We start from the raw sequence: 15,490 nt of genomic DNA, 5'->3' as shown, positions 1-15,490 counted from the left end.
AACTTGGGTAGGTCTGAAACTGTCAGAATTAAATTGGCTGCCTGTTTTATGGGTTCCGAGTATCCTATGCATGGTCCTGCCTTCTTCCATGATATATGATGTTTTTCCTGAGAGGTTACTACATATCATCCGGGAAGAAGAAAATGATTGAGGTTGTAGAAAATCCAGCATACACTTCAATGTGTCTAGAGTACAAAAGTTAAGTGCATAATAATACTTTGAGTTATAGGATGCAAGATATCTTGAACTTGAAGAACTTGTTCAGTATCATCTGGGGAGTGAGGTAATCTGGTCCTGACCTTCCTTCAACCCCTGGATGTAATCTTGCTTCTGACCTCTGTCGTTTTCTTTTCATCCCATATTGTTTGGCAGGTCATGCAAGTCATATGTTATTTACTGAAGACCCTCTTTCCACAGGGTGTGAAATGCTACTGGGAAATTCTTGTGGGAACTTTACCTGCGAACCGCTGATACGGTGACCTGGAGCAGTGCTTTTGCATTCAAAGTAACTTGAAAGGACTTGGATAATCCTTGCCGTGTTGTATTTTGTTGTCTCTGTTGCAGTGCTGTACAGGTCAGTGCTAGTGGCTGGCTTTGTATGGTTACAATAGAGTGTAGAGTGCTGTTTGGATTCAGTTACTAAATGCTTTCATCTAATTGGAGGTGATTGGGATGGTGTCTATTAGTCTGTGGGAAGAAATCACTTAGTGCCCAGACAGCGAGAGGGAAATGCTGGATAGTGGTTACTGCTTCCTCCCCAGAGTGCCTCCCCTTACCGTTTTGCCCCCCAACGTAGTGCAACAAAGTTACAGGATGAATTGGATTTGCTTTCTGTAATTCATACATTTTGACAAGTAAGCCAAATATCTGGTATTTAAAGCCACTGTGCATTTTGTCATTGGGCTTGGTAAATTCTGAATTTAGGTATGGAGTGATTCACCTAAGAGGTCTAGCAACCAGAGTGGTGGCATTTGTAGAAGCCATGGCTGCAACTTTCAACTCCTGTCAGGCCTGAACTGTGAGAATTAGATTGGCGGTCTGTTTTACACCAACTCCGAGTTTCCTTTGCATTATTCCATGTTATACAAGGTCTGAGGCAGCTCCAGTACGACAATTGGTATTGGGTGTGTGGCAGGCTAAGAAATTTGCTCATTGATGCAGACAGATCTACTATTTCAGGGCACTGCTGAAGATTGACATCCAGCATGGCCCATTAAAGAGATCTGAGCTAAACTATCACTTAAGACTGAATTTTTTCGACTCCATTCTGGGTAATTTGAATACTAGTGTCCTGACAAGGGTTCTTGTTTTTGAGCAATGGGAAACATCAGTGCTCTGTACTACTAAACTGTATATTTGAGCGGTTTAGGCCGATACTCTCTGGAGTTTAGAAGAATGAGGAGATCTAATTGAGGTATACGATATGATAAAAGGTATTGACAAAGGTAGACATAGAGAGGCTGCTTCCTCTTGTGGGGAAATCTAGAACAAGAACTCGTTTAAGGATAAAGGGTAGCAGATTTAAAACCAGGATGAGGAGAAATTACTTCTCTCAATGGGTGGTGAATCTGGAATTCACGACCCCAGAGTGCACTGAATGTCGGGACATTGAGTAAACTCAAGGAGGAGATAGATAGATTTTTAATTAGTAATGGGGGTTGAAGGGTTATGGAGAACGGGCAGGAAAGTGGAGTCTGCGGCCGAGAGATCAGCCACGATGGTATTGAATGGAGGGGAAAGGCGCGAGGGGCTGAATTGCCCAGTTCTTATGACTTACTTTTTAAACACTAGGTGATATCTTCCAGTAAACTAATACACAGCCATCCCAATGAGCTCCAATTAGATGAAAGTGCAGTGATTATGCGGCTGATTAACCTCTAACAGTACCCCTGTTTCTTATCAGCTTGTGATGAAACTCTGAACCTCATGGCTGACGATAAGGGGAGCGAGCCTGCACTGTAAGTTGGCCGCACAGAAATTCTACCAATGTGGGTGGGTTACAAATTCTGCTCCGATACCAGACTGACATTAAAAACATTGTCATAGGCAGATCAGAGAGGGTGATGCAGGGCAAGCAGAACATTAATATGGTTTTATTCATATCTACATAGAAATGATAGCACAGAGCCGTGCTGTTGTCCTTCACCTGAGGAACAGGCCAAATCCTTTGTACCCATTCTGTTCCTGTCTCCCTTTATTTCCCTTTCATTAAACCATCATCCTATCTACTGGTACACATTGAAATAGTCTCTGTTTTAAAACTAACTCTTGTTGTATATTCCGCAATCTCACAACTCCATTTGGGTGATTGTGTCAGCCTTGAACCAGGTGTGATTGGGTAAGTCACAGACATATACAACCTCCAAAAGTCAGTGCTTCCCAAATGATTTTCCTGTGTGAAAATTAATGTGACCCCAAATGCCAACAAAACAAGAAAACAACATTGTAACATTCAATATGAAATTAGAGTTTGCGTGTTGTTGATCAACATGAAAATCTGTATTTTAAACTATGTTGTTAAAGTTTTATTATTTCATGCACTTATGTAAGTTTCAGTCAAGTTCTTCAAATTTCCTGGTGAAAGAAGACTCACTGACGGTCCTTGTCTCCTGCTTCCTGGCTCTGGATAGCTGCACATTGCCCCTTATAAAGATGGCAGGCCTTTTCCTTAAAAGAAACCCCAGAGTCGCCACCCCACCTGCTGCAAATGCAGAACTGGTAGCTTCTTATTCGGGGTTTTCTGCCTACATAATATGTTGATGAAGCCACCCGCCCACCCACCAGATTCATTACTCTCCTCTGCTGCACCTCTGAGGGAAATTGAGTGCAGTTAAGAGCCAATCGCAATGCTGTGGGCCTCGGGTCACGTAAGCCAGACCAGGTAAGGGTGTCAGATTTCTTTCCCTACTGCACAAAGTGAACAAGATGGATTTTTACGACAATTGACAATAATTTCATGGCCATCGTTGGATTTTCAGTTTCAGAGCTTTTTCTTTTTATTGAATTCAAATTCCTCCATCTGCCATGGTGGGATTCAAACCCTGGTACCCAGAACGTTACCATGGGCCTCTGGATTACCAGTCCAGTGACAATACCACAATGCCACTTCCTGCCCGCCAGTCAGCCTGTGATCCAGTAAGCTGCTCGATGGCCCTTGCAGCAGGGAGCAAGCCAGGGCTACTTTGTTATTTTCTAAGTATGATTACAAGATTAATTAAACTTTGAGCTTTTTCCACTTGCCTGTATTTCACAGAAGTTGAAATGGGACGCAGGAAATCAAAGAGAAAGCCTCCTACCAAGAAGAAGGTGCTCGGCACTCTGGAAACACAGTTCACGTGTCCATTCTGTAACCATGAAAAGTCATGTGATGTTAAGATGTAAGTGTGTGGCATCACAACAATCATGTTTATTAAGTTTCAGGCTTGGTAGGAGCCAGTTTGCAGATGTAATTGGTCATTGCACGTTGAAGTTACGTCCAACTGTTGAAATTGGTACATTCAACAGAGATAAAAGTCCTGCAGCCAATCAGGCTTTGGGATATTAATGCAAAATACTTTCTTGGGTTCAGTGTGATTGACCATTCTGTTGACTCCTATGAGCTGACGTGTATCTTTTCATGCTGTATAGCTGGTAAATACTGATTTCAATGCTGCCATTTCCATGTATGTGAGTGGAATATATCACGTCCTGTGCAGCGATTTTCCTTCTTCAACAAATTCATCAAACATAGCTGTGTCAGGTGGAAAGTTGGCCTGAAATCAAGCGAGACTTTATTGAACTGAATAAAGTGATAGTTTAACGTAGAACATGCAGTGCAGAAGGAGGCCATTCGGCCCATCGAGTCTGCACCGACCCACTTAAACTCTCACTTCCATCCTAACCCTGTAACCCAATAACCCCTCCTAACCTTTTTGGTCAGTAAGGGCAATTTAGCATGGCTAATCCGCCTAACCTGCACGTCTTTGGACTATGGGAGGAAACCGGAGCACCCGGAGGAAACCCACGCACACACGGTGAGAACGTGCAGACTCCGCACAGGCAGTGACCCAGCGGGGAATCGAACCTGGGACCCTGGCGCTGTGAAGCTACAGTGCTAACCACTGTGCTACCGTGCTTTATTGAACTGAATAATATACAGTAAAAAGCAACAAATTATTGAATTCAACACTGTTATGCACCCAAATGAAATATTCAATATCCTGTGAGGTCATAATGGCACAAAAGTCTGTATCTGTCTTATTTAAGTAATAAATGTATAATCATCTTAGAAAGATAAATTTGATGCGATTTGCTGTGCAATCTAAAATCTGAGACCATTTAACACTAAGTTGTGTGTAAACCTTTTGGCATGTTTTACTTTACAAAGTGCACTTTCTGAAACCTGGCGTAGTAGGCTTATCTGACCTCTGAGTTCAGGGCTTTTCCTGTGAAGAATACTTGGTGTAATTTGAGTTTTTATTGTTTCTATCAAAGATTATAAGCTAGAAACTAACCGTATCCTGTAAGTTCATTAACATGTCAGTACCCACCTCCATGTACCAACCAAACATATAAAAGTAGTTGTAACAAATGGACTGATGAACTTTCTGCCTACCCCTTGATCAGGGAGCATTGCAAATTTGGGTTTGATTTGACCTGTCCCTCTGATGGATGGAGATGACTCTTTTCTGAGTTCTGTGCTTCACTCTCTGCAAATGATCCTTCCAATTTCACAGGCTAGAATTGAAAACATTAGGGTGGGGAAAACTGATTGGAACCATCTTTCTGATTTATGGAAGCATAATGTGGAGTTTTGTGTTAAGATCTAGCTGTTTTAATGTTTTGCTCCCCAACCACGTTTTCCAGGGACCGCGCGCGGAATACGGGGGTCATATCTTGCACCGTGTGTTTAGAAGAATTCCAAACTCCAATAACATGTATCCTTCATTTTAAAAACAAAAGAGCATGTACATTCAGTCTGACTCTCCCACTCAAGTCCTTTTTTTCTCCTTTCTTCCTTGTGCTCTCAACAGCACAACTTGCATTTATTTCTTTGAATAATAATCTAAGAAGCAGACGTCAGGAGGAGTGTCCAGAAGCTTAGTCAGAGGTTGGTGTTATGGAGCGTATTAAAGGTTCGGCAGAGAACTCCAGAGCATGGGCCTGAATGGCTGAAGTCACTTTTGTCAGTGGTTGGTACAAAGGGAATGGGGATTCACAAAGAGTCGGAGGAACATGGCATTCTTGGGGTTATGGAGGGTGGTGGGGGCTACCTGTGGGTGTTGAGGGAGAAAATGTATCACTGAAGAAGTTTTAGATGGGTTTAAATCATTTTAAACTTAGCGGTATTGGGAGGCAAATGTTAGGTGGATCCAGGCAGCAGGAAGTACTGGGTGAGCTGAAGTTTATAGAGGCTTGACAACCAGCCAGAAACTCTTTGGAATGCTGCAGTCTAGAAACATCAAAAACATTGAGATCTTAACAGAAGTTAGGTTTAAATGGGTGGTGTTAGATTTTGCAATCAGAAGCTCTGTTAGGGATTGAATAAAATGGCGAGGCTGCAGCTCGAGTCAGTGGCTGGGGAGGGGATTGGAATCGAGGGTAAGTCAGAGGTCAAAGACAAAAACTTCCATCTTCACAATATCTAATCTGAGTAAGTGAAGGCTTATCCCAGATCTTGATGCAGGGCCGGTGAAGTAGTGTGTCAACACGGGCAGTGTTGCACTCCAGTCTGGTCCACACTCCTTCCTTCCAGTGCTCCTCTGATCAGCCTAATATTCGCCCACTCTAAATTACAGCAGATCTTCAAATGAGCTGCCTGTGCCCTAACCTGCAGCCAGTTTTGCTCACCCATCACCTTGTGTTCATTGATCTACATTGATGGCCACCTGGTCTTTGTACAGTCAAATTGTCTTCACCTCTCATTCCCTCTCTTTTTAAAATCTCCCATCAAATTCTCCTTTGGCTCAGCATTTGTTTTCTTCCTTGTGCCTCTATGAAACATTGTAGAAAATATATTTCCTATCTGACAGGTGTTATGCAAATTGAGAGGAGTGGAAAGTTGAGGTGCTATAAGAAAAGCACAGTACCAGGGCAGCTGGATGGGAGGATTTTGTATGGGTTAATGTAGGGCAAGTGGTGCAAAGATAACTAGACAGTTAGTGGGAAGCCAGGTTTCAGTCAAATCAGGGTGATTACGCAATCCTCCACACTAACCAAGAACAAAGCAAAGTACAGCACAGGAACAGGCCCTTCGGCCCTCCAAGCCCGTGCCGACCATGCTGCCCGACTAAACTACAATCTTCTACACTTCCGGGGTCCGTATCCTTCTATTCCCATCCTATTCATATATTTGTCAAGATGCCCCTGAAATGTCCCTATCGTCCCTGCTTCCACCACCTCCTCCGGTAGCGAGTTCCAGGCACCCACTACCCTCTGCGTATTTAAAAAAAAAAAAAAAAAAAAAAACTTGCCTCGTACAATCCTCTGACTATCCACTCTGTCTATGCCCCTTATAATTTTGTAGACCTCTATCAGGTCAACCCTCAACCTCCGTCGTTCCAGTGAGAACAAACAGAGTTTATTCAACCGCTCCTCATAGCTAATGCCCTCCATACCAGGCTACATTCTGGTAAATCTCTTCTGCACCCTCTCTAAAGCCTCCACATCCTTCTGGTAGTGTGGCGACCAGAATTGAACACTATACTCCAAGTGTGGCCTAACTAAGGTTCTATACAGCTGCAACATGACTTGCCAATTCTTATACTCCATGCCCCGGCCAATGAAGGCAAGCATGCCGTATGTCTTCTTGACTACCTTCTCCACCTGTGTTGCCCCTTTCAGTGACCTGTGGACCTGTACACCTAGATCTTTCTGACTGTCAATACTCTTGAGGGTTCTACCATTCACTGTATATTCCCTACCTGCATTTGACCTGCCAAAATGCATTACCTCACATTTGTCCGGATTAAACTCCATCTGCCATCTCTCCGCCCAAGTCTCCAAACAATCTAAATCCTGCTGTATCCTCTGGCAGTCCTCATCGCTATCTGCAATTCCACCAACCTTTGTGTCATCTGCAAACTTACTAATCAGACCAGTTACATTTTCCTCCAAATCATTATATATACTACGAACAGCAACGGTCCCAGCACTGATCCCTGTGGAACACCACTGGTCACAGCCGTCCAATTAGAAAAGCATCCCTCCATTGCTACTCTCTGCCTTCTATGGCCTAGCCAGTTCTGTATCCACCTTGCCAGCTCACCCCTGATCCCGTGTGACTTCACCTTTTGTACTAGTCTACCATGAGGGACCTTGTCAAAGGCCTTACTGAAGTCCATATAGACAACATCCACTGCCCTACCTGCATCAATCATCTTTGTGACCTCTTCGAAAAACTCATCAAGTTAGTGAGACACGACCTCCCCTTCACAAAACCGTGCTGCCTCTCGCTAATACGACCACTTGCTTCCAAATGGGAGTAGATCCTGTCTCGAAGAATTCTCTCCAGTAATTTCCCTGCCACTCACCGGCCTGTAGTTCCCTGGATTATCCTTGTTACCCTTCTTAAACAAAGGAACAACATTCGCTATTCTCCAGTCCTCCGGGACATCACCTGAAGATAGTGAGGATCCAAAGATTTCTGTCAAGGCCTCAGCGATTTCCTCTCTAGTCTCCTTCAGTATTCTGACGTAGATCCCATCAGGCCCTGGGGACTTATCTACCTTAATATTTTTCAAGACGCCCAACACCTCGTCTTTTTGGATCTCATGTCCCCATTTGGATTAAGGCCTGGAGTCTTGTTTGTAAGTGGCCTGGATACTGGCGAGAAGAACATAGAACATAGAAAATACAGCACAGAACAGGCGCTTCGGCCCACGATGTTGTGCCGAACCTTTGTCCTAGATTAATCATAGATTATCATTGAATTTACAATGCAGAAGGAGGCCATTCGGCCCTTTGAGCCTACACCGGCTCTTGGAAAGAGCACCCTACCCAAACTCAACACCTTCACCCAACACCAAGGGCAATTTGGACATTAAGGGCAATTTATCATTGGCCAATTCACCTAATCCGCACATCTTTGGATTGTGGGAGGAAACCGGAGCACCCGGAGGAAACCCACGCAGACACGGGGAGGACGTGCAGACTCCGCACAGTCAGTGACCCAAGCCGGAATCGAACCTGGGACCCTGGAGCTGTGAAGCAATTGTGCTATCCACAATGCTACCGTGCTGCCCTTGAGAACAAATAAATCTACACTATATCATTTAACCGTAATCCATGTACCTATCCAATAGCTGCTTGAAGGTCCCTAATGTTTCCGACTCAACTACTTCCACAGGCAGTGCATTCCATGCCCCCACTACTCTCTGGGTAAAGAACCTACCTCTGACATCCCCCCTATATCTTCCACCATTCACCTTAAATTTATGTCCCCTTGTAATGGTTTGTTCCACCCGGGGAAAAAGTCTCTGACTGTCTACTCTATCTATTCCACGATCAACTTATAAACCTCTATCAAGTCGCCCCTCATCCTTCTCCGTTCTAATGAGAAAAGGCCTAGCACCCTCAACCTTTCCTCGTAAGACCTACTCTCCATTCCAGGCAACATCCTGGTAAATCTTCTTTGCACCTTTTCCAAAGCTTCCACATCCTTCCTAAAATGAGGCGACCAGAACTGTACACAGTACTCCAAATGTGGCTTTACCAAGGTTTTGTACAGCTGCATCATCACCTCACGGCTCTTAAATTCAATCCCTCTGTTAATGAACGCAAGCACACCATAGGCCTTCTTCACAGCTCTATCCACTTGAGTGGCAACTTTCAAAGATGTATGAACATAGACCCCAAGATCTCTCTGCTCCTCCACATTGCCAAGAACTCTACCGTTAACCCTGTGTTCCGCATTCATATTTGTCCTTCCAAAATGGACAACCTCACACTTTTCAGGGTTAAACTCCATCTGCCACTTCTCAGCCCAGCTCTGCATCCTATCTATGTCTCTTTGCAGCCGACAACAGCCCTCCTTACTATCCACAACTCCACCAATCTTCGTATCGTCTGCAAATTTACTGACCCACCCTTCAACTCCCTCATCCAAGTCATTAATGAAAATCACAAACAGCAGAGGACCCAGAACTGATCCCTGCGGTACGCCACTGGTAACTGGGATCCAGGCTGAATATTTGCCATCCACCACCACTCTCTGACTTCTATCGGTTAGCCAGTTCGTTATCCAACTGGCCAAATTTCCCACTATCCCATGCCTCCTTACTTTTTGCATAAGCCTACCATGGGGAACTTTATCAAATGCCTTACTAAAATCCATGTACACTACATCCACTGCTTTACCTTCATCCACATGCTTGGTCACCTCCTCAAAGAATTCAATAAGACTTGGAAGGCAAGACCTACCCCTCACAAATCCGTGCTGACTATCCCTAATCAAGCAGTGTCTTTCCAGATGCTCAGAAATCCTATCCTTCAGTACCCTTTCCATTACTTTGCCTACCACCGAAGTAAGACTAACTGGCCTGTAATTCCCAGGGTTATCCCTAGTCCCTTTTTTGAACAGGGGCACGACATTTGCCACTCTCCAATCCCCTGGTACCACCCCTGTTGACAGTGAGGACGAAAAGATCATTGCCAACGGCTCTGCAATTTCATCTCTTGCTTCCCATAGAATCCTTGGATATATCCCGTCAGGCCCGGGGGACTTGTCTATCCTCAAGGTTTTCAAAATGCCCAACACATCTTCCTTCCTAACAAGTATTTCCTCGAGCTTACCAATCTGTTTCACACTGTCCTCTCCAACAATATCACCCCTCATTTGTAAATACAGAAGAAAAGTACTCGTTCAAGACCTCTCCTATCTCTTCAGACTCAATACACAATCTCCCGCTACTGTCCTTGATCGGACCTACCCTCGCTCTAGTCATTCTCATATTTCTCACATATGTGTAAAAGGCCTTGGGGTTTTCCTTGATCCTACCCGCCAAAGATTGTTCATGCCCTCTCTTAGCTCTCCTAATCCCTTTCTTCAGTTCCCTCCTGGCTATCTTGTATCCCTCCAATGCCCTGTCTGAACCTTGTTTCCTCAGCCTTACATAAGTCACCTTTTTCCTCTTAACAAGACATTCAACCTCTCTTGTCAACCATGGTTCCCTCACTCGACCATCTCTTCCCTGCCTGACAGGGACATACATATCAAGGACACGTAGCACCTGTTCCTTGAACAAGTTCCACATTTCACTTGTGTCCTTCCCTGCCAGCCTATGTTCCCAACTTATGCACTTCAATTCTTGTCTGACAACATCGTATTTACCCTTCCCCCAATTGTAAACCTTGCCCTGTTGCACGTACCTATCCCTCTCCATTACTAAAGTGAAAGTCACAGAATTGTGGTCACTATCTCCAAAATGCTCCCCCACTAACAAATCTATCACTTGCCCTGGTTCATTACCCAGTACTAAATCCAATATTGCCCCTCCTCTGGTCGGACAATCTACATACTGCGTTAGAAAAGCTTCCTGGACACACTGCACAAACACCACCCCATCCAAACTATTTGATCTAAAGAGTTTCCACTCAATATTTGGGAAGTTAAAGTCGCCCATGACTACTACCCTGTGACTTCTGCACCTTTCCAAAATCTGTTTCCCAATCTGTTCCTCCACATCTCTGCTACTATTGGGGGGCCTATAGAAAACTCCTAACAAGGTGACTGCTCGTTTCCTATTTCTGACTTCAACCCATACTACCTCAGTAGGCTGATACTCCTCGAACTGCCTTTCTGCAGCTGTTATACTATCTCTAATTAATAATGCCACCCCCCCACCTCTTTTACCACCCTCCCTAATCTTATTGAAACATCTATAACCAGGGACCTCCAACAACCATTTCTGCCCCTCTTCTATCCAAGTTTCCGTGATGGCCACCACATCGTAGTCCCAAGTACCGATCCATGCCTTAAGTTCACCCACCTTATTCCTGATGCTTCTTGCGTTGAAGTATACACACTTCAACCCCTCTCCGTGCCTGCAAGTACTCTCCTTTGTCAGTGTTCCCTTCCCCACTGCCTCATTACACGCTTTGGCGTCCTGAATATCGGCTACCTTAGTTGCTGGACTACAAATCCGGTTCCCATTCCCCTGCCAAATTAGTTTAAACCCTCCCGAAGAGTACTAGAAAACCTCCCTCCCAGGATATTGGTGCCCCTCTGGTTCAGATGCAACCCGTCCTGCTTGTACAGGTCCCACCTTCCCCAGAATGCGCTCCAATTATCCAAATACCTGAAGCCCTCCCTCCTACACCATTCCTGCAGCCACGTGTTCAACTGCACTCTCTCCCTATTCCTAGCCTCGCTATCACGTGGCACCGGCAACAAACCAGAGATGACAACTCTGTCTGTCCTGGCTTTTAACTTCCAGCCTAACTCCCTAAACTTGTTTATTACCTCCACACCCCTTTTCCTACCTATGTCGTTGGTACCAATGTGCACCACGACTTCTGGCTGCTCACCCTCCCCCTTAAGGATCTTGAAGACACGATCCGAGACATCCCTGGCCCTGGCACCCGGGAGGCAACATACCTTCCGGGAGTCTCGCTCGCGACCACAGAATCTCCTATCTATTCCCCTAACCATTGAATCTCCTACAACTATTGTTTTTCTATTCTCCCCCCTTCCCTTCTGAGCCCCAGAGCCAGACTCAGTGCCAGAGACCTGGCCGCTAGGGCCTTCCCCCGGTAGGTCATCCCCCCCCAACAGCATCCAAAACGGTATACTTGTTTTGAAGGGGAACGGCCACGAGGGATCCCTGCACTTTCTGCCTGTTTGTTTTTTTTCCCCTGGTGATTGTTAATTAGCAGAGCCCGGGGGTGGAGGGGCAGGGGTATGGACGTGACAGGACAGAGGTTGCATTGAATATAAGAGCAGGGAGGTTATGATGGAGCTGTATAAAACGCTGGTTCGGCCCCAGCTGGAGTATGCAGTTCTGGTCGACACACTATAGGAAGGATGTGATTGCACTGGAGAGGGTGCAGAGGAGATTCCCAAGGATATTGCCTGGCTCGAGCGTTTCGACCATGCAGAGAGGATGGTTATGTTAGGTTGAGGTGGGTTTCCTTCGAACAGAGAAGGCTGAGGGGGGGAGATCTGATTGAGGTGTGTAACATTGAGGGACGTTAATAGGAAGAAACCTTTCCCCTTAATAAAGGGGACAATAAATAACCAGGGGGCATAGATTTTAGGTAAGGGCTAGGAGATTTGAGGAAAAGCTTTTTTACCCAGGCGGTGGTAGGAATCTGGAACTCGCTGGCTGACAGGGTGGTAGAGGCTGTGCTGTATAATTCTGAGGTGGTGAGATTATCTGTCGATGGGTAGGATTGCACTCGTCTGGTTTCATGCATATCTATCTAGTTTTAGCCAGAGACTTACTGGTAATGGCTTCTTTCTACAATGTTACCTCTGCTGTCCCAAAGGATCTATTCCTGACCTCTATTATTTCTCATCTACGTGTTGTGTTCTGGGGACATCAGCTGAAAACATTAGTGATGGTAGCCACCTCCAGCTGACTGATATTTCTCTTGTCCCCACCAGTCAGACAGCTTGCCCCATATTCTGCATTTGAAGAGCAGAAATTTCTTCCAGCTAAGACCAAAGGCATTGACGTCAGTTGTCTGTTCCTTTGCCATCGATTCCATCTAACTATCTGGCAACTGCCAGTGGCTGAACCAGACTTTTCACAATCTGTGTCGTATTGACCTTGCTGAGCTTCTAACAACAGATCCATGCCATCACTAAGACTACCTATTTTCACATCTGCAAAATGATCATCTCTCTAATGTAAAAGGTAAAGTCACCATAGGCTGCTTTCCCCTTTTGAGGGGGTGAGCTGACTGATGGTGGTTTAACCTGAGGGTCCCCACACCTCAGGCAGGGGGTAAGGTTGAGAAGGTGGGGCATGAATAACCTCAGCTGGTACGGAAATTGACCCCGCACTGCAGGCCTTGCTATGCATCACCAATCAGCTATCTAGCCTACTGAGCTAAACCGGTCCTGGTTCCTTTAATGTACTGGTAGCTTAAACCCTGATCCATGCCTTGGTACTCTCTATATTTAAATGTTCCACTGTACTCCTAGCCAGCCTCCCTCTTTTTACCCTCTGTAAATTTCAGGTCATCCAAATTTACAGAGGGTAAAAACTTGTGTCTTAACACCAAGTCCTGTTCATCCATCTCCCATGTTCAGTGACCTGTACAGGGTTGGTTAAGCAACCCCTCTTTTAAAATTTTCACTGTTTTTGAATCCTTCTACGGCCTTGGCCCTCTCTAGCTCATAATTTCGTGATGAACAACAACACGCCAAGATCATAGAATTTGCAGTGCAGAAGGAGGCCATTCGGCCCATCGAGTCTGCACCGGCTCTTGGAAAGAGCACCCTACCCAAGGTCAACAGCTCCACCCTATCTCCATAACCCAGTAACCCCACCCAACACCAAGTGCAATTTTGGACACTAAGGGCAATTTAGCATGGCTAATCCACCTAACCTGCACATCTTCGGACTGTGGGAGGAAACCGGAGCACCCGGAGGAAACCCACGCACACACGGGGAGGATGTGCAGAGTCCGCACAGACAGTGACCCAAGCCGGAATCGAACCTGGGACCCTGGAGCTGTGAAGCAATTGTGCTAACCACTATGCTACCGTGCTGCCCTCCAATTCTAGGCTCTTGATCATCTCTAACTGTTTAATCATGTGGAGATGGTGGTGTTGGACTGGGGTGAGCACAGTAAGACTTCTTACAACACCAGGTTAAAGTCCAACAGGTTTGTTTCAATGTCACTAGCTTTCGGAGCGCTGCTCTTTCCTCGGGTGAAGGAAGGAGCAGCGCTCCGAAAGCTAGTGACATCGAAACAAACCTGTTGGACCTTAACCTGGTGTTGTAAGACTTCTTACTGTGTTCATCATTGGTGGCCAAGCCTTAATTTGCCAATGCTCTCCCCAAACATCTTCACCTCTCTCCTCTATTAAGAGGAACCTACCTCTTTGACCAAACCTTTAGTCACCTTTCCTAATATTTTGCTATGTGGCTAGGTGTCAGTTTGTTTGGCAATGCACCTGTGCAGTGTCTTGGGAAGATTGACTATGTTAATGCATTATACAAATTCAAGTTGATTTTGTTTGGAATAATAGTAAAGTTAGCTCTCACTGGGAGCACAGGTTGGGAAGGTTGGTGAGGTTATCTGTTGCTTGGGGGAATGCTTGGGAAGGTTAGCTTTCGTGAGGGACACATGTTGATGAGGTTAGTTTTCACTGGGGACTCTGGTTCAGAAGGTGAGCTCTCGCTGGGGGTATCGGGTGGTAAGGGTGGATCTCGCTGGGGCCACTGTTGAGAAGGTTAGATCTTCTGGGGGTACTGGGTGAGAAGGTTGGTGAGGTTGGTTTCACGAGGAACATAAGTGGAGAATGTTGCTCTCGTGGGTACTGGGCAGGTAAGTTGGGAAGGATCACTCTCTGGGGACATGGATTGAGGAGGGGGGCTCTCCCTGGGGACATGGATTGAGGAGGGGAGCTCCCTGGGGACATGGATTGAGGAGGGGAGCTCTCTCTGGGGACATTGATTGAGGAGGAGAGCTCTCTCTGGGGACATGGATTGAGGAGGGGAGCTCTCCCTGGGGACATGGATTGAGGAGGGGAGCTCTCCCTGGGGACATGGATTGAGGAGGGGAGCTCCCTGGGGACATGGATTGAGGAGGGGAGCTCTCTCTGGGGACATTGATTGAGGAGGAGAGCTCTCTCTGGGGACATGGATTGAGGAGGGGAGCTCTCTCTGGGGACATATTGGGAAGATTGCTAAGAGGAGAAGATGGGTTACTTCCTGTTTAAGCAGTTGGCGATGTGTACTAATTTCTCTTTCTGTTTGTCTCTCTATCTTCTCTCCTTGGGCAGAGCATATCCAACTTGCTGAGTTTTACCTGAATGATAATAAACATGACCTATGTTCATTTAATTGCTGCTGCCTTTTCTTTAACTGTTGCTACTCAGATCTGTCGGAGCCGGTGGATGTTTACAGTGATTGGATTGATGCCTGTGAAGCAGCAAACCAGTAGTTTAGGATCAAGTCACTTAACGTTTTTATTTCGAGGTGTTTTTCAGATTTCTTTTTTGCCGACTGTATATAAATTGAGTTCATGCAGAATCTTCTGTAATCCTTCGGACTGTTTCCAGGCTGTTATTAAAAAGTTAGAATTCTTCCATTCACTGAGTGAACTTTTACTTTTTAAGATTGAAGTTTTAATGGGTAGCTTTGATGCTTTCAATGGGTGTGAGTGCATATGCATTCACCAATAAGCCTGTTTATGGCCACATTTAGTTGTACGGCCTTCGTAAAACCCATAAACCCAAGTACAGGACTGGGACTGCTCATGCAGCTCACTACCAAGTGTGACAGTGATGAATTAATGATTTTAGTAATGCCAGGGACAAATTGGAGTCATTGCGACA

The 15,490-nt window shown here is 45.5% G+C and overlaps 1 protein-coding gene across 2 annotated transcripts; it reads left to right on the top strand.

Annotated features, from left to right (window-relative positions):
- The first annotated feature begins 417 nt into the window (after positions 1-417).
- elof1 (elongation factor 1) lies at positions 418-15,243 on the top strand. 2 transcript variants are annotated; one of them, XM_072490751.1, is made up of 4 exons: positions 418-505; positions 3,254-3,377; positions 4,846-4,916; positions 15,032-15,243. In XM_072490751.1, the coding sequence occupies exons 2-4, from the start codon at positions 3,262-3,264 to the stop codon at positions 15,094-15,096; spliced, it is 252 nt and encodes an 83-aa protein (XP_072346852.1). In that variant the 5' UTR covers positions 418-505; positions 3,254-3,261; the 3' UTR covers positions 15,097-15,243. The 2 variants fall into 2 exon arrangements, with proteins under 2 accessions (XP_072346852.1, XP_072346851.1); XM_072490750.1 differs by having other exon boundaries at positions 418-574.
- The last annotated feature ends 247 nt before the right edge of the window (positions 15,244-15,490 follow it).

This window comes from Scyliorhinus torazame, chromosome 27, assembly GCF_047496885.1.
Source record: "Scyliorhinus torazame isolate Kashiwa2021f chromosome 27, sScyTor2.1, whole genome shotgun sequence".
NCBI lineage: Eukaryota > Metazoa > Chordata > Chondrichthyes > Carcharhiniformes > Scyliorhinidae > Scyliorhinus > Scyliorhinus torazame.
This window is presented reverse-complemented; position numbering and strand designations above follow the sequence as displayed.